Source organism: Carassius gibelio, chromosome A16 (genome assembly GCF_023724105.1).
Source record: "Carassius gibelio isolate Cgi1373 ecotype wild population from Czech Republic chromosome A16, carGib1.2-hapl.c, whole genome shotgun sequence".
NCBI lineage: Eukaryota > Metazoa > Chordata > Actinopteri > Cypriniformes > Cyprinidae > Carassius > Carassius gibelio.
The window spans coordinates 22280631-22306275 of NC_068386.1; the positions used below are offsets into that span (position 1 = coordinate 22280631).

The window sequence follows — 25645 nt, forward strand, 5'->3', positions numbered from 1 at the left end:
CCGGACCCCGAACAGTACATACGGGATCATCTGGTCCCAGTCGCGTCGGTCCTCGGCCACGACACACCGCAGCATCTGTTTGAGGGTCTGGTTAAAGCGTTCCACGAGCCCATCGGTTTGCAGATGGTATACGCTGGTCCGGATCTGTCGGACTTTGAGGAGTTTGCAGAGGTCAGCCATGATCCGGGACATGAAAGGGGTGCCCTGGTCGGTCAGGATCTCCGCTGGTAGGCCAACCCAACTACTCAGTAGGAAGAGCTCCTGTGCGATGTTTTTGGCGGTGGCCTTGCGGAGGGGAATGGCCTCTGGGTAGCGGGTGGCATAATCCACGATAACCAGGATATGTTCATGCCCCCGGGCGGACTTCGGCAGCGGCCCCACCAGGTCCATCCCGATGCGCTCGAAGGGCACCTCAATGATCGGCAGCGGGATCAGCGGGCTGGGGGGAGGAGTATGTGGCGAGGTCCGTTGGCACGTCGGGCACGCTTGGCAGTACCGCTTGACATCCGCCTCCAGTCCTGGCCAGTGGAAGCGGTCCCGGATCCGTTGCACAGTGTTTTGGGCGCCGAGGTGGCCAGCCATCGGGTGGGCGTGGGCGAGTTCCAAGACCGCCGGGACTTTGCTCCGCGGCACCACCAACAGCGTCTTTTCCTCCCCCCTCCGCTGGCCGACATAATAGAGCAGGCCGTTTTGGATGATGAAGTGGGGTGTGGGGTGGGGAGCTGGTTGTAGATCCTCTCCTTCCGCCACCCGCACTTGAGACCAGCAATGCTTGAGGCGCTCGTCCCCACGCTGCTCTTTGGCGAGCGTCCCCCCTCCCGCTATCTGCTGGAAGACATCGAAGAACAGGTTAGAGTTTTGGGAGGGGGACTCACCTCCTCGAGGGCTGTCCGACGTCAGCAGCGCGGGGCCTCGTCGAGGGCGCCTTGCTGGACTCCGGCGTCGGCGGTTCCCGGCCGGGCTAGCAGGCTGTGTGCTGGAGGTGAGGAGCTGATCGAACCCCGGCCAATCCCGGCCGAGGAGAACGGGTACCGGTAGGTTCCTTAAGATTCCCACTTCGACGGGCCAGGAACCAGGGGTCGCGGTGATGGTCACTCGCCGGGCCGGCACATGCCTGGTGTCCCCGTGCACGCACGTTATCGCCAGCCGGGCTATGGAACCTGTTCGGGGTGGAAGGACAGTCGGTTGTATCAGGCTTACCCCGCTGCCCGAGTCGAGGACGGCGACGAATGGCCGGCCGTTGATGCGCACCTTGGCCCGTGGTGCCTTCGGCGCTGGACCGTGGACTGAACAGCCTGCTAGCCATGTCCGTCCTGGGGAACGCGGCGGCTCGGTGGGCATTGGCTCGTCCTGGGGGCCGGGAACCGTTTTACGTGAAGGCAGTCTGAAGTTAATGTCCTTAGTAGACAACCAGGCTCTCTGACCACACACGTAAAGTGGGGGCTCAGTATGGTGACGGTTCGTCGATGCCTTGTTCCTCTCGCCAGTCGGAGTGAGGGCTTCTCTGGCGATCCTCCAAGTATGGAGGCATCTCTGAATAAATGCATGCGCGGAGGGAACAACAGCATCGGATTCTTGAGAGGGGAACAGAGGTGGCTGGTAGCCTAAACAGCACTGGAAGGGAGACAAACCCATAGATGAGACCGGGAGGGAGTTATGCGCATACTCTACCATGGTCAACCTGGTCCATGGCGTAGTGCCGCATGGACCTTGGACTCCACCCCCCAGGTGAAAGCAGCCACAACCCGTTCAGGATGCAAAATGGCCACCGGGAGGGTGGGACTAGCCTCAGCCTCAAAAACCCACGACAGCTCGTTAGGTTTACCATTCTTAGAGCCCAGGCGATAAGAAATGGTAAACCTGAAACGTTCAAAAAATAATGCCCAGTGGGCCTGCCTAGAATTTATTCTCCTGGCGGTGCAAATGTACTCAAGATTCTTATGATCAGTCCAAATGAAAATGGAAATCGCACTCCCTCTAACCAGTGACGCCACTCCTCCAGGGCCAGCTTGATAGCTATTAACTCCCTATTCCCAATGTCATAGTTCAGTTCCGCGGGGGTTAAACGATGAGAAAAGAAGGCGCAGGGATGTATTTTCTTGTCCGAAGTTGATCTTGGGATAAAACTGCCCCAACCCCCACCTCCACAATGAACCGCTCTACGACTATCTGGGGTGGGCCAATCAGCAACTGCCTTTACCTTGGCGAGAGAATAAAACCCAGGAATGGAACTGACTGTGCGTGAAACTCACACTTCTCCAACATAACGAATAAACGATTCTCCAGCAGCCGCTGGAGCACTCGCCTGACGTGCTGGACATGATCGCGCTCATTCTGGGAGAAAATCGGGATGTCGTCGATATAAACAAAAACAAACCAATCGACCATGTCTCGGAGCACGTCGTTGACGAGTGCCTGAAAGGCCGCCGGGAGTTGGAAAGCCCAAACGGCGTAACTAAATACTCAAAGTGCCTTGTATGGGTGTTAAAGGCGGTCTTCCATTCGTCCCCCTCCCTAATCCTAACCAAGTGATAGGCACTGCGAAGGTCCAACTTCGTAAAGATGGTTGTCCCCTGAATGAGCTCAAAGGCTGATGACATCAATGGCAAAGGATAATGATTCTTTACCGTAATGTCATTCAACCCCCTGATAGTCAATACAGGGGCGCAATGATTCATCCTTCTTCTCCATGAAGAAGGACCCCGCCCCCGCTGGAGAGGATGAGGGACGGATAATGCCTGCTACCAGAGAATCATGTATATACCTCTCCATGGCCTCCCGCTACGGACCCGACAGAGAGTAAAGGCGCCCCTTAGGTGGAGAAGTGCCAGGAAGCAGGTCAATCGCACAGTCGTACGGGCGGTGTGGAGGCAGAGATGAAGCTCAGGACCTACTGAAAACTGCTCTCAAATCATGGTAAGCCTCCGGTACATCCACCAAGTTAATCAGCTCCTCCTGCAACACAGAATTAGACAAGACAGGGGGAAAAGCAGCACCCAAACACTGAGCTAAACAAAAAGGGCTCCAAGCCAAAATAGAACCACGGGCCCAACCAATATGAGGGTTATGTTTAACCAACCAAGTGTGACCCAACACCACTGGAGCGGTGGGCGAGTGAATGAGGTGAAATCTAATCTCCTCAGCATGATTACCAGACAAGGTTAATACGACACACTGGGTGGTGTGAGTGATATTAGTGAGATGGGTGCCACAAAGTGTCCTGGCAGATATAGGTTCAGCCAGTGCAACGGCCGAAATCCCCAGACGAGTTGCCAATCTGGAATCCATGAAGTCGCCCTCTGCTCCAGAGTCAATCAATGCCGAAACCTGGAAAACAGCTCCCCCAAACTGTACTGAAGCTTGGAACTCTGAACGGCCAATAGTTGGCAGTCGAGTTGTAGTGACGCTCACCATGAACTCTCCCTTGTGTGAAAAGCGTCGCCCTGCCACAGGGCACGCCACTACCATGTGACCCGCCTCACGGCAGTACAGACAGAGCTGATTATCCAAGCGACGGCGTCGCTCTCCTATTGTCAGCCGTGCTCTCCCAATCTGCATAGACTCCTCCTCCGGGAGGATGCGGCGTTGTGACATTGTGTCACATGCTGCTCCATACAGGACCCAGGTGACGTGTTCATGAGGAATCCCCTCTCTACGGTGCAGAGAACGGAGAGTTATCTGGTCGTCGAACCGAATGACGAGATCGATAAGCCCATCCAGCTCTAGTGAATAGATCTTGTCCTTCACCTGCTCAGCCAGGCTGTCGAGGAAGTGATCCCAGAGAGCCTTCTCATTCCAGCCGCAGGACATGGCGAGCGTGCGGAACTGAATGGAGTAACCGGACACTGACTGCTCTCTCTGCTGAAGCAGCGACAATGCTCATGCTGCTTCAATACCGCGTGCCGAGTGGTCAAACACCTTGCGCAGCTCACTCGAGAATGCCTCAAACGACGCACAACAGTCATGCTTGCTGTCCCACATAGCCGTTCTCCACTCTCTCGCTTGACTAACCAGGAGAGTGATGATGAACGCCACCCTGGATTGCTTCGTGGGGAAACAGGAAGGCTGGAGAGTGAAAGTCAGCGAGCACTGGGACAGAAATGGCCGACATGAGTTGGGCTCACCCGAGTATGGAATGGGTGGATTGAGTCGCGGTTCTGCGTGGCGACCACTGGGCATCCGGGACAGACGGGGCAGCCAAAGGGCTGGCCTGCAGCTGGTCAAGCCATTTGGCTAGCCGGTTGAGTTGGAGAGCGATCTCCGAGTAGGCGGGACGAGAAGCTGCAATTTCCTCTTGCTGTCGACCCAGAAGAGAGCCCTGCTGCTGAAGAGCTCAGAGCAGCTCTGTTTCCTCTGCTGAATCCATTTATGGTGAGTAGATTCTGTCAGGGTGCGTACTAGACAGAGGACTCAGATGCAGAGTAGAGAAAAGGAGAATCTTTATTCTCGCCACATAACACAAATTAATATAAACAATAATAAAATGCTCTGGCGCACACAGACATCTCCGAGCTGGCCGGCACACTGCGGACCACTCGCGCTGCCGGATCTCTGAACTACAAATCCTTTTTGACGGAAAAAACAGAAGGTTAGACTGATACTTAGAACCATACAAAACATGGGCAAAGACAAAACAATCTACTCACGACAACAGACAGAAAAGCAGAGACATCAAGAGTCAGCTCGTGATCTGCACAACCCTGCCACGATCAGCGCTGATTGCCCAGACCATGAGCTACCAAACAGACAGGACAACACAGACCGCAGGGGAAGCTGAAATGGCACCCTGCACCGTGACAGAAAGTCATACTCAGGTAAAAGTACAGATATCTCACCAGAAAATGACTTTGGTAGAAGTTGAAGTTACCATTGGGAATATTACTTGAGTAAAACTCTTAAAGTATGTAAGTATTTTGTACTCTTAAGTACAAAAATTATTTTTTAAATCTTAAACGTACTTAAGTATTGAAAGTAAATGTACCAGTATATGCAAAATGGAAATTTCATTACACGGATTGAGGAGCAAGATTGTGTTCAGTATTAACAATTTTTTACATTTTGTATTTTTGGGTAAGAATAAGTAGCACTTCATCTGGTTAATTAGTGTCTTTCTTTCCAACAAGGAAACATTTCTGAAATCACAGTTTATGTATCTCAGAAGGGACATGGATTAATTTAAACTTCAGATACAGATGTATAAAAATGGCCTAATGTTTTGTTTTTAACATAAAAGGTTGAAATAATGTTTGAAAATGTTTGAAAAAATTTAAAACATGAAAAAAAAAAAAAAAAACGAAATGTGAAAACTGCCAGTAGGTGACAGCAAGTGAATGATTCAACCGATTCATTCAAAGGGCTGCTTTGAAAAGCGTTTGACTGTGTTAATGAGTGAACCGATTCGTTCAAAAATCTGATTCATTTCATAAGTCAACACTGATCCATCGCTCAGAGATGCAAAACAGTGCTGTGATCTTTGTTTGGAACTATCATTGGCAAAATTTAATTTGGGGAAGTTGTGTCCTAGTGTTTAGAGAGTTTGACTCCTAACCCTCAGGTTGTGGGTTCGAGTCTCGGGGTGGCAATACCATGACTTAGGTGCCCTTGAGCAAGGCAGTGAACCCCCAACTGCTCCCCGGGAGCCCCAGCATAAATGGATAAAAATAAGTGTTGGAAAATGTTACATTCAAACTTAAGTACCTTATTTTGTTTCCATAAGTATACTTTTTAAAAGTATGCTAAAGAATATTTACTTTTTCACAAGAGAAAGCTTGAGTTTAATTATATTTTATGTACTTGTATGATAATTATTTTAGGGCTGTGTCAGGTTAATAAAGCCAGAAACTTCAGACTGGACTTTCTCCGTATCTTACCCTTAGTGAATCAGTTACATGCTAATTAGAATCAAAGAGTTATTTGTCTTCTGGTATTTAGTAAAAATGGTACTATCCATCAAAATACCTCCATATTACTTCTCAGTGCTTAGGATTTTCATGAGAGCTCTGTAAGGAATAAGTTCAGAGCTATAATGATCTAAATTGTGTCAGTTTTAATTCATGTGCTCCCATTTCTGACAGTTTTACTAAGTAATGGTGCGAGCACACTGGTTCATCCAAGGAAATATGAGTTTCCACCAGCAGTCTGTAGATTTCTCTCACAATACCACCTGTTATTAACAGCACTTGACCACACAACAACGAATGTAATTACTGGCCTGACCTCTACCTATTCTAATCACACTCGCCAGGCTGACAGGAGTAATAATGTGTGATATATAATCGTTCTAGCAGTCTGAATGTGTATCAGACACACATCTGTGTCGCACAGCAGCTTCTGGTAATACAGCTGAAGATATCACAGGGTGAGCAATGTTAAAGACGTTTATTTCCATCCAGAACACAGCACAGGGCACAATTAGCTCTCATGCTTATAAAGGATCTTGTCTGTGATGTAACAGTTGTTAACAGGTGCACTTGCACTTCGCCGCCTCATGTATGTTTCACATTGCCCTGAAGTGCACACTAAATAGAATGCATGCAACAGGCTGACACTTGGGTATAGATTGTTGTTGTTCCATCGTTTAGCAACACAACAGCTTGGCCCATAAATTAATTATTGTTATGGAATGGATTGAGTTGTCTATCAGTCTCCGGCAGATGCTGCGTGAGTGCGTGGTTGGATTGGCGTGGGAACCTGAGAGCTCATTACAGCTATGGAGACAAACAAGCAATGAGCAAAATAAAATCCAATCTGCTCTTCGTTTAAATACTTTGCCTTTTCAAAGAAGTCAAAGCTGAGCTACGTGCTTTAAAACATTGGTTCACACCTGACTGAGATATTCAGCTCATTAGAGATCCATGAATTGAAAGGAGTGTGTCATATAATTGTCAATCTCAATCAGGTGTGTTAAATAAGGGAGATATGCAAGATGTATATATATATATATATATATATATATATATATTAGGGGTGTAACGGTTCACAAAATTCACGGTTCGGTTCGATACGATACACTGATGTCACGGTTCGGTTCGGTTCGATACGTTTTAGATACAGCAAAATTTAAAAACATCTCAACTTTTCAGAATGCCGCAAGCGCACCGCGGGTCATGTGACAAGAACCAACCAATCAGCTTCATCCTTTCCCGTAACAACGTTGAGAGCTCAGCCAAGATGAAGGAACAGCTGATCGTAGTTGTATATGGATTGCAATTTTGAAATAAATTTAGTAGCAGAGCTACTGCAAGCGATTTTTAGAGCTGCAAATCCATTTATCCTTCGCTGAAATTTCCGCGTCTCATGGAGAGAGCACGTCATTGTTGCTTAGCAAAGACAGACGCCTCATGAGCGCTTCTGCCCGAGCGCTTTGGAAAGGAAACCACTCTCTTGCCATCACCATTATAGCTTAAAGGGAATCCAAAGTGCACCCAAACACCAGACCTGTTGGTTATTGGGGGATCTTCTCATTTCTAGTCTGTTAAACGCATTGGCTATTTTGCAACGAGCCTTCAGCGCGTACTGAGTGAGCGAGCGCCTGCTGAGTAGCCTAACATAAACATATAAGATGGTGTTTTTTTCTTCTTCGGGAGTGTCAGGGGCGTTGCCTGTTACGTTGTTTGGGTTATTGGGCTACCTTGTTGAACGCATATCATTATATTTCTACCTCTCTCTTTTTTTCTTTTTTTTTCCAAATATAATTAATTACTCCAACGAACCGTTCGGTATACATAATGCGTACCGCGTACCGAACCGAAAGCGTCGTACCGAACGGTTCAATACGAATACGCGTATCGTTACACCCCTAATATATATATATATATATATAGATATAGATATAGATATATATAGATATATATTTGTCACAGTCATGGACTTCTGTTCCTTTGTTTTATCCCTGTTTGGTCATGTTCCATTCCTAGTTTAGTTAATTGATTACTCCCCACCTGTCCCCATTCTTCTCATCACTTCCCTTGTGTTTAAATACCCTGTCTGTTTAGATCCAGTTATTTCGATTTGTGTTTGGATGTGCCCTTTTTTCCTCCCGTGATCATCAAAAGCCTTATTTGTTATCTCCTTCGTCAAACGTTTTACTTAGCACACCTTAATCTTTTTCCACTTATTTTTTTTTCTTTTCCCCCCAGTGTGTAAGCCCCCACAATGACCACCAAAAATCCACTCTGAACTCTGTGCCAATTACTAATATATTGGATATTTATTAGCAGTTATTAAAGCACATATTAAAGAATGACCATGTTTTAGATCCCTTAAACTTTCCCCATACCCACACATAACTACTACAACAACAATCTTGCTTTCCGTCAAATTAGGAGTTTATTGAGGGAAAACACTTTGTTAATCATGAATATGTGTTGCCTAAACTTCAGTGTTACTGAAATTGTCCTACCATCTGAATCATGCTTTTTGTGAATTGTTCAGTCAGCACAGACTGAGCTGCTACTACAAGCAACACATCTTGACAAACCACACTTACCAAGAGCAGACAACACAGAATGAGCTATGGGCTAGCTAAAGAATACATTCTTGTAGTCAAAGAAAGCTGGACTGAGTGCAGACAAATATAGAGGTTTTGAGATGTGTTTTTTCAAGGTTGAGCTATGGATACCAAGCAAGATATCCAGAGACCAAAGATATTCAGCTGTATATAGGTGTACAAAAATCCACATTAAAATACAAGAACAACAGATTGGTTTATTTAGAGGTAGAGCACAGACTTTGCATGGATGTCCCTCTGTATTGTATTTATGAGCAATGAAGAGAGCTCAGAGTGTTTCAGAGGATTAGAATAAAGAATAAAAGCTTCAAATGATTTCAGCTCACAGCCCTACAGCATATAAAATTAATACAAGCCGCAGAACATCATATAAACAAGAAACGTCATTATTTTCGCCTTTGATTCGGTGATAAATTGCATGTTTCAAAGAAAGCGTTACTGTTCCCTTGTCTCAAAATGGTTCTGAATATTTTTTTCAGGCACTCGCCATGGGAATGATGACAGAGTATTACCACTACATTTTTACTACCCTGGTAAGTTATGTATGAATCTTTATATTATAATTCACATTCAAAACCACAGTGATAATCATAAAATAATTTGCATTTCAGGCTATTATATGCCCTAAGTAGGAATATAAAAACATTGTTTTTTTTATTATGGTTTCCTCTTTTTTTTTCACCGCTGATTTATTTTACTCTGACTGGCCAATAACAATTTTTATTATTATTAAATTAATTATAATAATTATATATAACACACATTCCTATTGTGGTTTAGGCTCACATTTCAGTAAATTTTTTAACTTTTTACATATTTTTAGGATCTCTTTGCACTGGATGTGGAGCCCTACCGCTACAGTGGGGTCAACATGACTGGATTCCGTATCCTAAACACAGAAAACAGCCAGGTTTCCTCCATCATTGAAAAGTGGTCCATGGAGCGTCTGCAGGCACCTCCTAAACCAGACTCTGGCCTGCTGGATGGTTTCATGACAGTAAGATGCTTTTACAGCATGTTCTCTTTTACAATATTTAAGAGAGTGATTTTCACCTGCCTTTGATTCAGGACTCAGATTTCCCAAATGTGGCAACAATACACTGATTTAAAACTGGGTAACACTTTATTTTGATAGTCCACTGTAGACGTTCTCCTAACTATGAGTAACACGTACACTAAAGTACCAGTCATTAGAGTATTAGTAGACTGTCTGCTTAATATCTGCTAACACTTTATCTTGATGGTCCCTCAACAGTCACTCTACTGGCTGTAAGTAACTTTGCAAGTCCATGTCAAATTATTCTATTAACCCTATCCCTAACCTACTAGACTATACATAACTCTAAAGTTAACATTTGCTAATACTTAAATGAGAGTAAGTTGACATGTTGTTGCAAAGTTACTTATGGTCAGTAGAATGTCTAAAGTGGACTAGCAAACTTTAAGTTGTTTCTCATACAAAACTAAAAAGTAACAATATTTAAACACATATATAAAAATTAACATAACATATGGTCAGCACACACTATATGTATACTTATTGCAATTTGATTTGTATTTAATGTAATTTGGGTTGTTAAAGTAGTTTTAGTTCACAGTTTTGAAGGATGAGTTCATGTCTTTTTTATTTTTGCATCCATTTAACTTGGTTTTACCAAGTGACAGATGAATTTGTGTTAAAATAGCTTATGATTGGACAATAGCATTAGACTTAATATATGAACTATATGCATTATTTCATGGTTAGTTGGATATTTAGTTTAGTTTTAGCTCAGACAGATTTTTTTTTTTGTGGTAATTGTTGTAAGTCTCTTGCCTTTTATTTACATTTGTTGAGTCATAAAAACAGCATGATCTGAAAATAGTCAAGTTGATAATAGTAGAGTTTGTTTTAATTGATGCTGGTGTGTGCTGCGGGAAGTTGTTTGCTCTGTCTGTGTATAGCACTATTGCCCAGAGAACTTGAACCCACAACCTGCAGGGTACTCTGCGATCTGAAGCGTGTGTGACAAACAGGGACTCTGCTGTAGTGATCTAAACACTGGATATCTGATATCAGCCTACTGGCAGTATCCCAGTTCTTCCTCAACAGTGGCTCTCCTTTCCGGGAGAAAAGCCAAGATATGAACTCACTGGTGGCTGGGTGAGACGGAAACAGAGGAAAGATGAGAACTTACATGCCAAAAAGATCCAACCTGCCAAAATAACTCACATGGGACATAACACAAAGACACTTTATTGGACTCATTCTTTTATGTCCTGTTTAGAGAGACATTTACCCAGCTATGATGAGTGAAGACATTCTGTCATGATTTACTCATGCTCATGTCATTCCTACCCTGTTTAACTGTCTTTGTTCTGTGGAATACAAAAGGAGATATTTAGTAGAATGCAGGGGGTGCCTTATAGTCACTTTTCAAAATTTAAGGTAAATAAAAAGGCTCTTAAGTACTATAAATAAGAACACTGGTTTGTTTTCACATGCCAGGCAAACATGGTGTGCAATTATTTGGACTTCTTTTTCCACACAAAGCTATTATTTTCAATTCATAGATTTTAGATAAAGCTGCCCATAATTGTCACACTAATGGTAATTTGTTTTTGTTTCGTTTTTTGTTTTTTTATGGGGGGGGGGGGTCTTGAAAGGATCTTGAAATCTTTAATTTGCCCTTCTAAAAATTAAGGTCTTAAATCAGAGCAGAAAGAAAGAAAGAAAAAAAAGAGAGAGAATATTTCCCTCATTTTTTTATTTACGTTTATGCTTAAAACAAGACAATACTTTTTCAATTAGTTATATTAAAAGGGAAATGATTTCCTTTGAATTATTATTATTATTATTATTATTATTATTATTATTATTATTTTCTAAGCCCGTTAGCAGATATTTGTCCTTAGTTTAATCATAAAATAACTTGAAAGAAATTATTTATTTTCTTCTGATATTTAGCTTCTCAATAAATGCACTGTGATTTAAGTGATTTAAAAACAAGACAGCTACTACTAGTGAAGAAGAACATCAAAACCGCAACTGTTTAATTTAATTATTTTATTTTATGTATTTGTTGTTGCTGTTTTATACATATATACACTTTTCCAGTTTTATCAGAAGGTACAATAAAAGTGATTTACATAATCTTATTGTTGGAATCTGAATTTTGTTTTAAAATTAATTAGTAATTAATGGAGATCTGTTGGAAATATTTTTCAAATTTGAAGTGCTGCTAATACAACTTGTATGCTAGGAAGTTACATTTGGTGAACAATTAGATGTATTGTGTTTTCTTAACATTTTCTTTACCTGGTCTTATAGTGCCCTTAAAATTGTCTGCATTAAAAAAAAAAAAAAAAAAAACTATGGACTATGCCAGTAGTCTATTATGTAATGAGACTACTTCTTCAATGCAACCAAAACAGATGTGAATCACACTGCTGAGTTTAAACAAACCTCTCCATATAACTCATGTGTTACATTGCGTGTCTTCTGAGGTAGCCACTGACGTCAAACCTGACGTGAACTGTTTTGAGTTGTCGAGTCTGAATGTGTGCAAAGATAAATGAGATTTAGCAGATTTGATGTGACAAAGCTGACTTAAAATTGTTCCTTTAACAAATCTATTGTATGGCCATAGAAGAACGATTTGGAATACAAGTTGTGTGGATCACTATTTTAAATTTATATTGTATTTAAGAGCTTGATAATGTGGATTTTCAAAAAATCATAAAGCTTTGGAACAGTATGGGAGAGTAATCCTTGAATAATTTGAAGAAGAGAGTGAACTATATCCACACACACATATAGACAGCTGAAAGGAGGACAGTCGGAAGGTACATTTCCCCTTTCTAACAGAGTCGATTAAAAGACTGAAAGCCTTTAATGAGCTGACTCAGCCTGTCTTACATCAGCATCAGTACAATCTTCACTCATCAGCTCAGAAAAAGGACAAACTCTCCCCATTCAATGCTGTCTATCGATAATACCTTTTAGTTGTAACATGATTATTTATAAACCATATAATGGTCCAGATTTCCCTGAGAGCTGCATTTGAAGGTGTTAATTAATTAGCCAAATGACGATCACTCAGAGGCTAATGCATACTGACACTGTGAAAAGTTTCAGTAAATGTTTGATTAGCAGTTTCACTGGTTCGCCATTTTTATGGTTCTGTCAAAGCTTTTTATTAACCACTGTTACCTATTGAGGTGATAATGTAACAAATTAAAATTGTTTCTTTTTACACTTTTATCTTAGCTTTAGCAAATTGTAAAATATTTTATATTTAGATAATGCATCCACAGTCGGTTAACTGACTGTTGCATATTGATGATGAATATGTGTCAGATACAATACAAGCAATCATTTCAGAAAATTGCAAGCTCCACTGCAATACAACTTCCAAGACTCAAGATGTCAGGTTGATATTAAGAGTTCTTGTGAAGAAGAACAAGACGTTTATGATATTTAAACTTTAGTATTAAGTTTATTTGTATAGCGCTTTTTACGATTCAAATCATTGCAAAACAACTTTACAGAAAATTAGGTTTCTACAATATTTAATAGTAGCTTATCAGTGGTGACTGTCAGTTTATGTACATATGGCAGAAATTTTCAGATAAATTAAGACGTAGTCAAACAGACAATGAACACTATTAACAGCAATTATTATATGATGCAATCACACTTGTAGCAATATTTGGTAGTTCTGTATGTTGTTACTGGGTTAGCATCATCTGAAGGTCCGCTGAATGAATGACATCATCTCTCCTCAGGTCATCCAGACTGAAGCTTGTGTAAATCCGTGGCAAAACAGAGAAACAAATAGAGACATAATTAGCATAGCTGCTGTTCCAACCAAGTAAAATTAATTAGTTTAACCCAAGGACTCTAGCCACTGCATTTTGGACTACCTGTAGCTTGTTTATTGAAGATGCAGGTGACCACATTGCATTGCATTACCATAGTTCAGTCTAGAGGTCATGAATGCATGAACTAGCTTTTCTGCATCAGAAACATGTTTCGTAGCTTGGCAATGTTTCTAAGATGGAAGAATGCTGTTTTTGTAATATGGGAAATATGGTTTTCAAAAGACAAGTTGCTGTCTAATATAAGATTTTTGACTGTAGGGGAAGTAACAGTCCATCCGTCTAGTTGCAAACTGTAATCTACGATAGTGTACTGTTTTTTGGTCCAATAAGTAATATCTCTGGCTTATCCGAATTTAATAGGTGAAAATTATTGGCTATCCAATCTTTTTAACACACTCTGTTAGCTTAAATAAGTTCCATCTGGTCTTGTTGAAATATATAGCTGAGTTGAGAAACTAATCCCGTATTTTCTAATAATATTACCAAGGGGCACCATGTATATTCAAAATAGCAGAGGAACTAGAACAGATCATTGTGGCACTCCATATTTTACTTCTGATAAATAAGATGACTTCCCATTTAAATAAACAAAGTGGTAGCGATCAGACAGGTAGGATCTAAACCATCTAAGAGCCTGCCCTTGAATAACTATATACTATATAGATCAATTTTGGAGAGCAATGTTGGACTTGCCTTGGAAATGCGCTAACAAGGTGATGCCATCTCGATGAGCGTTATCTTTCTGACCATAGCTCTCCAGCTCAGGTGAGCTTTTAAAGGAATCTTTATTGATTCCGAGCCTTCAGCTGTACCCCGAGCAGAGGCCCTAACCAATAAGTTGGGTATGTAGCCTAGGCCTTTGGCAGTAAGGAGTACTGTCACAGACAGCTATCTAAACGTCCCAAGGGCAACTCCCATGGAAATGGTAGAGTTGGTACTTAGTGTTCGCCATGATTCTGGCCTGCACTCCCCTCAGCATGACGGCGTGGGTATACTGTTCCCCATAGTGACCCCTAGAGGATGCAGTTTGAAGTTCCCTTGAAAGGGAACGTCTCATGTTATGAATGTAACCATGGTTCCCTTAGTAGGGAATGAGACACTGCGTCCTCTAGCTCTCTGCCATTTTTCAGCCGCAAGCTTCAGACGAAGAAATCAATGACATGTTCTCCCGGGGCCTATTTATCCATAGTCGTGCCAGTAGTGATGTCAAGGGCTGTCTGATTGTTTATCTGACGATAGAGGATATATTCACACGTTATAGAAATTAAAATTATGGTGTATAAAATAGATTTTTATGATAAAAAAAGTCAATAAAGAATTAACATGATGGAGCTCAAACTCAAGACACACGACTGCAACAAACAAGAAGTGACATGATTTAGTATCATATAAACAAACTGTTAATTGCAGGTAAGAAGTTTACAAAAAAGTATACACAACATTTCCATTAAAATATTGTCTGCTTTCTGTACAACAGTTTTTGGAGACTGCTGCACCAAAATCTAAGCACTTTCTTTCCCCAAGAGTAATTTGTTGTTGTTGTTTCACATATGGATCTATTATTGTGGTATTGTGGCTTTCATGTTGCTGTTATTTATTAATTTCTTTTTTTTTTTTTTGTGAGAATAAGCTAGACCAGACTTTGTGCTGAATTTTTTTTTTTTTTTAACAAAGCAGTGCTTTCATATAATTATTATTTTTTATTTTTTTATGATTTTTAAGTCTTGGTGACCAACAATTCTGAAAGCTTTATTCATTTATTAATATTTTTTATTGAAAATAATAACAACGCAGTTGTATTATTATTTCTTGATAGGGCCGGTGTTTGAGAGATTCAGTTACGGTATTGTGATATCAAATTCCACATATTTTTCTCTTTGGACAATAATTAATCTTCATTCGGTGAAAGGCTGCCGTAAGTCATGGTTTAACATGGATAATGAAAATGACCTAACAAGGTCCTCAGACTTGTTAGCATAATTTCCTTCTGTGCTAATTGCTTTAACTTCTGCCTGATTTACTTGGAGGGAGCTCATTTACAGGACAACACCCATTCATGGCTGCAGTGCCAGTGTCCTTGTGGGTTTATTTAAGGAGACAGAGCAGAAAATACTTTGATTCTCAAAAGTCTGTGATTTTGTGATAGCACTGTTTGTATTTCAGTTTGAGTTATTTGGTACAATTAAAAGACTGCAGACAGCTAAACAGCTCAAGTAGAAACAACAACAACAACAAACAATTGCACTAGCATAAGCAAAGCTGCTTCTCATTGAACAAAACATCATGCCTCATAGTGGTAGTACTGAACATGCAGTTCCCTTTCAGACGGTCACTCTCGACGATACTTCGAGAGACCAATCTACTTTGAGTGTAACTAAATGAGCCAATGCATATTGGCATGCAATTATTACATCCAGCTGCTGCTGATCGCAATGTGAGCATAAAAAGGCAGCATGTGCAATGCATATCAGCTTTTCTCTCCGTAGTCGAGCGTTCACATCGTTCTGCTCCTTAATAATCCACTGAGAGAAGAAGACTTAGCGCGTTCAGCACGCTCTTCAAGACCTCTTTGTGTTGGCAGTATGGCGCTTCAGCAGTGGTGGTTTCCCGTGTAGTGTGGGTTGCAAAAATGTTGGAGGAGGCCATGTCCCCTGCATTTAAGGGTGTGTCTTTTTAAAGACAATGCTGCATGGCAAACTTTGTAAAGATAATATGGGTCTTGTTGTAGACAACGTATCACCAGCGTGTTTCTGGAAGCGGTTGTTACCTGGTGCTGGGTGATGGTCACAATCGCTGCCTCACGTGCCTGGGCATTTAGCATGCTGAGGTGGCATTTGTGGATGAGTCATGTTCTCATTATGGGAAAATGATCATCTCGGAGTCACCGGCCAAGCTATTTTCCTCAAAGGGGCGGAGCTTCGTGGCCTCTACCTCGATCTTGTTCTTGTCATGGCGGCAGTCAGGTGGGGGCTTGTTCATGCAGTAACATGGGCGGTCTGTGGAACTAGGTAAGCATTTAATCACTCAGACACATCTTTGGTCCACTCACAAGCCAGCTAAGTTGAGTCCCTGCACTTCACCATGCTCCCCCACTGCGGGTATGGCGGAGGTTCCATGGTCCCGCTTGCACTGTATCTTGGTGCCTGGCTACCCAGAACATCTTGCTGGCTTCTGCAGACAATCTGCCTCGACTACACAATTCAGTTCACACGGCATCCGCCCAAGTTCAACAGCATCCGCTTTACAACTGTGAACATGGCAGATGCTCCTGTATTTCGTGTGGAGATTGCAGTCCTACTGGTGAAGGATGCGACAGAGTCGGTCTCTCCAGCTGATATGAAGAGGTGGTCTTTCAGGCCTTATTTCATTGTAGCTAAGAAATGCGGTGGGTTACAACCAGTCTTGAACAAGGCCCTTAATATAATTAGAATTAACGTTAATGTAACGTTCAAGATGTTGACACAGAAACGCATCTTCGGGTGCAGCGATCAACCTGAAGGACGTGTATTTTCTTGTGCTGAACCTTACTTGCCACAGACCATTTCTTTGGGTTGCATTTGAATGACGGCATACCCTTTCTCCCCAAGTCTTTACGAAAGTCGCGGAGGGGGCTTTTATTCACATCCTCAACTAACTCGTGCGTGGTCAGTGGTGACCTGCTTGAATTCATTCAAGGGCAGGGCTGCGGTACCACTGAAACTATGTCTTGGGTCATATGGCAGCTGCAACGGCAGTTACACCACTAGGGCATATGAGACCACTTCAGCACTGGCTTATGGCTGAGTCCCGAGGTGGGTGTGGCAGCACAGCACTCACAAGGTCCAAGTTACACCAGCCTGTCGCCAAACCTTCACTCTGTGGTCAGATCTTACATTTCTCTGGGCAGGAGTGCCCCTGGAACAGGTCTTCAGGCATGCTGTGGTTTACACAGATGCCTCCACCACTAGTTTGAGGGGCCACATACAATGGGTGTTTGGACTGGCCTCAATCTGCACTCAATGGCGTAGAGTTGTTAGCAGTGCACCTTGCCTTGAACCGTCTCAAAGGACGCTTATGAGGCAAGCACGTGCTGGTCCAAAAGGACAACACAGTTACCGTTGCTACATCAATCAACAAGGTAGTTTTCACATTCCGGGCCTGCTCAATCATACGTCCAACAAGCTGTCTTGAGCTACTCTCCCAGTAGAGTGGCGACTCTATTGTCAAGTTGATTTGGAGATGATTCAGAGCCACCTAGGTAGAACCGTTTGCCTCTCCGGAAACCTCTCACAGCCAGTTGTTCTACTCCCTGACTGATGGAACACTCGGCATGGACGCATTGGCACAAAGCAAAGCTTGCTCAAGTATGCATTTTTCCCCAGTGTGCCTTCTCGCACAGTGGGTGTACAAAGTCAGGGAGGACTAGGAGCAGGTCTTGATCGTGGCACCGTATTGGCCCACTCCGATATGGTTCCCCAAAATAGTGCTCATCACAACAGCACCTCCCTGGTGGATTCCTTTTGAGGATCTACTGACTCAGAGATGGGGCACCCTGTGGAACAGATATCCAGACCTCTGGAAACTCCATGTCTGATCCCTAGGCGGGACACAGAGGTTTTTCATGACCTACCCCAAGAGCTAGTGGACACCATCACTTCAGCAAGAGCACCATCTACGAGACACGCTTATGCCTTGAAATGAAACCTGTTCATTGAGTGGTGTTCTTCTCATCGAGAAGTCCCTCAAAGATGCCCGATCAGGGTTGTGCTTTCCTTTTTGCAGCAAGGGCTATAGCAAAGTCTATGCCACTGCATAGGGGAGTCGGTAGGTAAGCATCAGGATCCTTAGGGGGGCCAGAAGGATAAATCCTCCCCGTACCCCCATACCCTCTTGGGACATGTCTCTAGTGCTAAAAAAAACTACACCAGGGCCCATTTGAGCCTGTGCACTCAGTTGAGCTTAAGTTCTTTAATTGAAAACTCTGCTCCTGCTTGCACTGGCCTCCATTAAGAGGGTAGAGGACCTGCACACATTTTCGGTCAAAGATACGTGCTTAGAATTTGGGCCAGTTGACACCCAGGTAATCCTAAGGCCCCGACCAAGATATGTGCCCAAGTATCCCACTACTCCCTTCGCCATCGGCTCGGCTCCTATGCAATAAGCTGGTATGCATTGCACCTGCTGCCTTTTAATGCTCACACTGTGATCAGCAGCAGCTGGATGCAATAATAGATAATAATTAATGTGCACTGGCTTGTTTAGTTACACTCAAAGTAGATTGTTCTTTCGAAGCGAGATCCAAATTCGTCGGTCAGTGACATGACATCTCCGTTCTCTCCTTCAAGGAGCGAGGGTTACATACGTAACCATGACTTTCTTTACAACCTAACCATAAGCTCCTTCTGCACAATAGTAATGGCAAAACCTTAACATAACCTCTTTCAGATGTCAAACAAAACTGAACATTAAATATTAACAGATGATCCCTTCACTCAAAAACACATAAAATACCACTTAATTTCAATATTCACTCTCCTAATCCAGCCATATGCAACGCATGATGGGAACTAACAATCACTGCAAAAATAAAACAGTATAACTGAGCTAATGCTCTTAAAATAAATAGGCAGCCTTCATTTATTAAACTTATCAGCTTAATTAGTTCCTCATCTCAAGCCTCAAAACTGCTTGTAATTTTTAAATAAAAATGACAAGACCTATGATAAACTTTTACAGTGTTGAAAAAAAAGTTACCGACAAGATAACAGATAATTTAAAAGGAAAGTAAAGAATGGAGCCGAGTAGTGCCGTGAAAAGTACCTGTACAGAGTCTATTTTAGTGTTTGTGCTGTAAAAAATTATATTGACAGTATGTTTTACTGGTATTGATACTGACTACACCAACTACTGTTCGGTAAAAGTTTGTATCTCGGCAAACTAGTCAAAATGTAAAAAAATCGTCATGGAACTAGAGATGGTAAAAATAAAAGTAAATAAATAAATAAATGTAAATTAATTATAATTATAATTATAATTATAATAATAATTAATTGAACAAATGAATGAATTAATGAATAAATTTTTTGGCATCGGTCAATTCTGGCTGTCTGTATTAGAGGTGTGCGATTATTTATTGTCTATGATATAATCTTAATTGTTGTCTTAACAGTATGCAAACTGATATTATCGAGTACAGGTGCTGGTCATATAATTAGAATAGCATCAAAAAGTTGATTTATTTAACTAATTCCATTCAAAAAGTGAAACTTGTATGTTATATTTATTCATTATTCAAATGTTTATTTCTTTTCATTTTGATGATTATAACTGACAACTAAGGAAAATCCCAAATTTTGTATCTCAGAAAATTTGAAAATTGTGAAAAGGTTCAATATTGAAGACACCTGGTGGCACACTCTAATCATCTAATAACTAAAAATACCTGCAAAGGCCTTTAAATGGTCTCTCAGTCTAGTTCTGTAGGCTACATAATCATGGGGAAGACTGCTGACTTGACAGTTGTCCAAAAGACGACCATTGACACCTTGCACAAAGAGGGCAAGACACAAAAGGTCATTGCAAAATAGGCTGGCTGTTCACAGAGCACTGTGTCCAAGCACATTAATAGAGAGGAAAAGGGAAGGGAAAGATGTGGTAGAAAAAAAGTGTAGAGGATTGTGAAACAAAACCCATTCAAAAATGTGGGGGAGATGCACAAAGAGTGGACTGCAACTGGAGTCAGTGCTTCAAGAACCACTACCCACAGACGTATGCAAGACATGTGTTTCATCTGTCGCATTCCTTGTGTCAAGCCACTCTTGAATAACAGACAGCATCAGAAGCATCTCGCTTTAAAAAGACTGGACTGCTTCTGAGTGGTCCAAAGTTATGTTCCCTGATGAAAGTATATTTTGCATTTCCTTTGGATATCAGGGTCCCAGAGTCTGGAGAAAGAGAGGAGAGGCACACAATCCATGTTGCTTGAGGTCCAGTGTAAAGTTTCCACAGTCAATGATGGTTTGGGGTGCCATGTCACCTGCTGGTGTCGGTCCACTGTGTTTTCTGAGGTCTAAGGTCAATGCAGCTATATACCAGGAAGTTTGAGAGCACTTCATGCTTCTTGCTGCTGACAAACTTTATGGAGATGCAGATTTCATTTCCAAACAGTACTTGGCACCTGCACAAAGTGCCAAAGCTACCAGTACCTGGTTTAAGGACCATGGTATCCCTGTTCTTAATTGGCCAGCAAACTCGTTTGACCTTAACCCCATAGAAAATCTATGGGGTATTGTGAAGAGGAAGAAGCGACATGCCAGTTCATTCAATGATGAACTGCCTTTAACTATAATTTTGCATTATTGACACACTGTTTTCCAAATGAATGTTGTTCAGTTGCTTTGAAGCAATTTATTTTGTTTAAAGCGCTATGTAAATAAAGGTGACTTTGACTTTGACTTTGACTTTGACATGCCAGACCCAAGAATGCAGATGAGCTGAAGGCCACTATCAGATTAACCTGGGCTCTCATAACACCTGAGCAGTGCCAGAGACTGATCGACTCCATGCCATGCCGCATTGCTAGAGTAATTCAGGCAAAATGAGCCCCAACTAAGTATTGAGTGCTGTACATGCTCATACTTTTCATGTTCATACTTTTCAGTTAGCCAGGATTTCTTAAAATCCTCTCTTTGTATTGGTCTTAAGTAATATTCTGATTTTCTTAGATACTAAATTTGGGATTTTCCTTAGTTATCAGTTATAATCATCAACATTAAAAGAAATAAACATTTGAAATATATCAGTCTGTGTGTAAGGAATTAATATAATATGCAAGTTTCACTTTTTGAACGGAATTAGTGAAATAAACTTGATCTTGATCAGCACCTGTATGTCACTCACCTTGCAAAAAATAAATAAATAAATAAATATAATAATAATAATAATAATAATAATACAATTTATTAACTAAATTAACATTATACAAAAGTTAAACAGGATTTTCTGCCACCTACTGGCAGTTTTAGTGTCAAATGTATTAATCCAAGACGGGTCTAAACCAAACAGCATAAAAAACATTAAACTAAATATTGTCTTTTTTTTTTTTTATTATATATATATATATATTTTTTTTTTTGCAGATATCACACACCTCTAGTATGTATATGATGAAACTGTCTGTTGTCAGTGTCTTGCAGGAGATCTTTCTGATCGCCATCTCTAGGTAAGGAGTAAATGTGTGATCTAAGGGCACAGATAATCCTCAGCCCCACCAGCATGGCTCTATTCAAATCCTAACGTTCCGCAAATAGCCCATAAAGCATGAGTATCAACCTCCGTATCTTTCATTACACCCATTAAACTTTCCTCAAGTCCTTTTTGCTTAACAAATGGACTCCTTGAGGAGCTGCCAGCTTTCTCTGATCCCATTAGCCCCCTCCATTCCAAGGTCATCACAGTATTGCCTAGAAAGAATCCCTTTTTAATGGCAATCCCTATACCCACAGGGCTTTAACACATTTAGGTTTTCTGGAATAATCCAAGAGCCCTGGAGAGAAATGACTGAGCTCACTAGCCAGAAATGATTGAAATGACTCCATAATGTGTGGGTGCGTGTGACAAGCATGTGATGTTGTATTTGGCTGGGAAATTTCTTCACTGCACCTTGGCTGCATTTTCCTTGCTGCAAGATGAGAATGTCTCTGTAAAGCTCTGGTATTTGAGAAAAACCCCACCCTAGCCAACCCCTTTAAGCCATGGCCGACTGCCTCCTCCACAGATAAGGGTGGTTGGTTGGTTTTGGTTTGGATTGAGGCGCTGAAATTTGGCTCAGACCTGGACCACATGCTGTTGGAGTTATTTACACAGCGGTTAGGCTGACATGAGGAGGATCTGACATGAGCATTTCAGCTCATCCCGAAATACTGAGCCAGCTTTTGTGCACCTGAACAACACCGGAATCTCCAGTCTTTCAGTCTGTGAAAGTTTTTCGTGAAGCAAGTGGCTTTTTTTGTCCCATTCTTGCAAATGGATGTATTCTAAAATGGCAGCGGTTTATTGCTCCGTTCCAAATCAGTGAGCGGCATTACTGTCTACTGTTTACACAGGCGGCGGTCTTCCTAACCAAAAATGGAGCCTCATAAATAATTGATTTGAATTACGTAGCAAAGAAGACTTTCAGTTGATTCCCACTGAGTTTTATATTATAATTTTGCTATAAGCTAAAGCCATGATACTCTTATGATCATAAAAATAATTATATGATTACATGTATTCATATTTACATTATAATGTTGGGTAAAATTATTAATTTTAATTAGTTTAATTGTGAATTTTCTTTCTAATGTAAAGTAAGCATTCATTAATGATGGGCCATTAAAATGTTGAAAAATAATGAACAGCTGATATATACTTATTTTTAAACATTTCTACTTTTACCACAATTACAACCCCTCAAGACATTGTTTATTTATTTCATTTCAAGACATTTGTCAGGTGTTTGTCCTTAAAATTCTCTTTTGTGCAGGACTAATTTCTTACGCATCTCATCCCAAGCCTCTGCTTATTCCAAAAAGCCATTTTTGAGCTAGTAATGGAGGCCTGAGCCATTGATATGAGCTAATGTCATTTAGTCTTTTAGTTGTGAACTAATATTACTGAAAAAGGGTGGTTGAAATGTCAATTGGGCAGACTCATTTCCTGAGGAAAAACATTATAGGCTTCCAGTTGGATTGCTATATCAGACCTCTGCAGGTTACATCATGCAATAACTTTTACATTTAAAGTGTTATTTCTATTTGATTTAACACTTAAAAACTACTTTAGTTGGTGTAACTTAAGTTTTCTTAAAAAACAAAACAAAAAAAAAACAAAATAAGAGTAAAGTGATATGAAATCATGTAATTTACCAAAAGCACATTTTAAGTTATCTACACAGCACTGTTAACTATGCCATTTATTGCCATTTTATTTTATTTTATTTTTATTTTATTTTTCTGGATGGGGGGGGGGGGCGCAACATCAGAAGTGTGCATCTTAGAGGGAATAGTGCCCAACACTTTATGAAATGTACACAGTAGGGATGCAGACAGAGCATCTCCAGTCGGATGGGAGTTTGCATTTAGTTTGTGTGTGTGTGTATGTGAGCACCAATCCGCTGCAATGTGTTACTTGAAATATTTTTGGCAAGCAGTTGTTGCTGATATTATCAGTGTCTGTCCCACACAGCTCACATGCTCCACTTTTGTTTAGTATTGCAATTTTCCATGGCTCATGTCACTATTGCCATAGCCTGTGATCCCTTAAAATGCTGTCTAAGTAGGCAGCTTACTTGTTTTTGGAACAGTGCTTTTGTTTGTGGTCGAGGTTTTACATTTATACCACTCACAATTTCATAGAAACTGCTCATTTATGAGTTGCAGAACACAGTGAGAACAACAAAAATGACATGAAAAATGTGCAATCCATGTTCTGCCGAATTGCATTTTTTTTTTTTTTTTGATTGGGGTGTTGTGCTGTGGAGTAGAAAAGTGCTGTCACATGGAAGCTGATCCGACACATGAGGCTAGATTAATGACTCTGAGCCCTGCAGTGTAACCATCAGGTATCCAGTAAGACAAGTGTCTCTGGAGGCAGGTAACACCACAGACAGGAACCATCATGTTGATTTTGGGAAGGCGAAACAGTGCCATTCCGTTCCTCCCCTCTTTACTCCCTTCTTTCCTTTACTCCCTTCTTTAAGAATTCTTGTGGTTGCATCCTCTTCCTCCTGGGAGACACAATGTGTTGCTTCTCATTTCCACAAAACATATCTCTTCTCTGAGCACCACAACAAAAAATATCCTTTTTTTGTTAGGATGTTTTCCATTCAAAATAATAAAATATCACAGGCCATTTGAATGCTCTTAGAAGTTTGAGACTATCAGCTTGTTATAAGTAGAAGATGAAGCTTCCCAGTTACTGAGAGAAGGGTTGTGCTGTCGACATTGCACTGGTTTGGGCTTTGCTTCAGTCAGCACCTAAAGCCATCATTAGATCTGTGTCTCTGTCTGATTCCTGGTGGACTCACTCCACTCGTTCTCTGCATGTTTGACTGTCATTGTCATGATCTATGCCAGCTCAGCATCTGACGCTACAGGGCACTTCTGGGGATGAGTTCATGAACAGACCAGCAGAGGGGAACGCAGTATTAGCACTGATCTAGAACCTCCCTCTGGGAATAACGCCTTTATAGACAGACTCTGGAACAGAACCATTTGAGTAGAACTCTTGAAACTGTTTTACATTGCCATCTGGCACTTTGAAAGAACATCTGAATTTAAGAAAAGGCATTTACATTTCAAATAAGGCAAGCATCACTATTGATATCAACCAAGGCTCATTATAAAATTATATTACCGTACGTTGCTTCTTGCACATTTCGCGACATATTTAAAGTGAAATGTCCTGTGAGTCCTGAGAAAAGTGCATTCAGTTTTGTATGAAGTGATATCGTGCATGTGGCAACATTTAATTATGATGGTTTTCGTACAATGCAAGGCAATTCAGGAATGAAATGTCTAGTGAACCTGGAGAGGTACCATCCTGCAGATTTCAGCTCCAAACCAAATGCATTCATGTCTGATTTGGACACTGTGTTAGAAACAAAGCAATTGTGCACAGCAATGCTACAACAGCCACCCGGAACACTCAACTTGCAGTGCCCTAGCAACTACTCAAATCACCATAGCAACCACCTTACCCTGTCCTAGCAACCACCCTGATTACCCTAGCAACCACAGCTTTTTAACTGTGTATATTAGCCTGCCCACTTCTGTCCGTCTTTTGTTATTTTGACTCCATTTATAAGACTCCATGGTAGACCATTTAAAAACATGTCCATTTATATGACTCACAGAAGGAGCTCTGTTTAATTGGAGAGGCCATTCTATAAGTCTTGGAAACTCATTTATGGCTCCCAGAAGTGGAGTCTGGGCATGCATGCATTGGTTCACGGTCACTTAGATATGGCTCTAAACTGTCATATCTTTGTGAAGAAGGGAGATAGATTTAAAAGACAAAAAACATCTATGTACAGAAAGCTAAAATGAATTATATTCCTTAGAGGTGGGCGATATGATCTTAGGTCACAATAAGTTTGATTTTATTTCACAATAACAATATATGTCATATCGTTATTTTAGCTGCAGTCTTTACTGTATAAATAAAATTCAATTCAATTCGAGTTTATATGTATAGCACTTTTTACGATACAAATCGTTGCAAATCAACTTTACAGAAAATTAAGTTTCTACAATA

The 25645-nt window shown here is 41.3% G+C and overlaps 1 protein-coding gene across 1 annotated transcript in view; it reads left to right on the forward strand.

The window, feature by feature from the left end:
* LOC128030092 (glutamate receptor ionotropic, kainate 2-like) overlaps window positions 1–25645 on the forward strand; it is a 241745-nt gene that overhangs the window by 83169 nt on the left and 132931 nt on the right. Inside the window, exons 5-6 of the mRNA XM_052617592.1 lie at window positions 8989–9042; window positions 9333–9506. Of these exons, the coding sequence (XP_052473552.1) occupies window positions 8989–9042; window positions 9333–9506 (228 nt within the window). The remainder of the gene's footprint in view (window positions 1–8988; window positions 9043–9332; window positions 9507–25645) is intronic.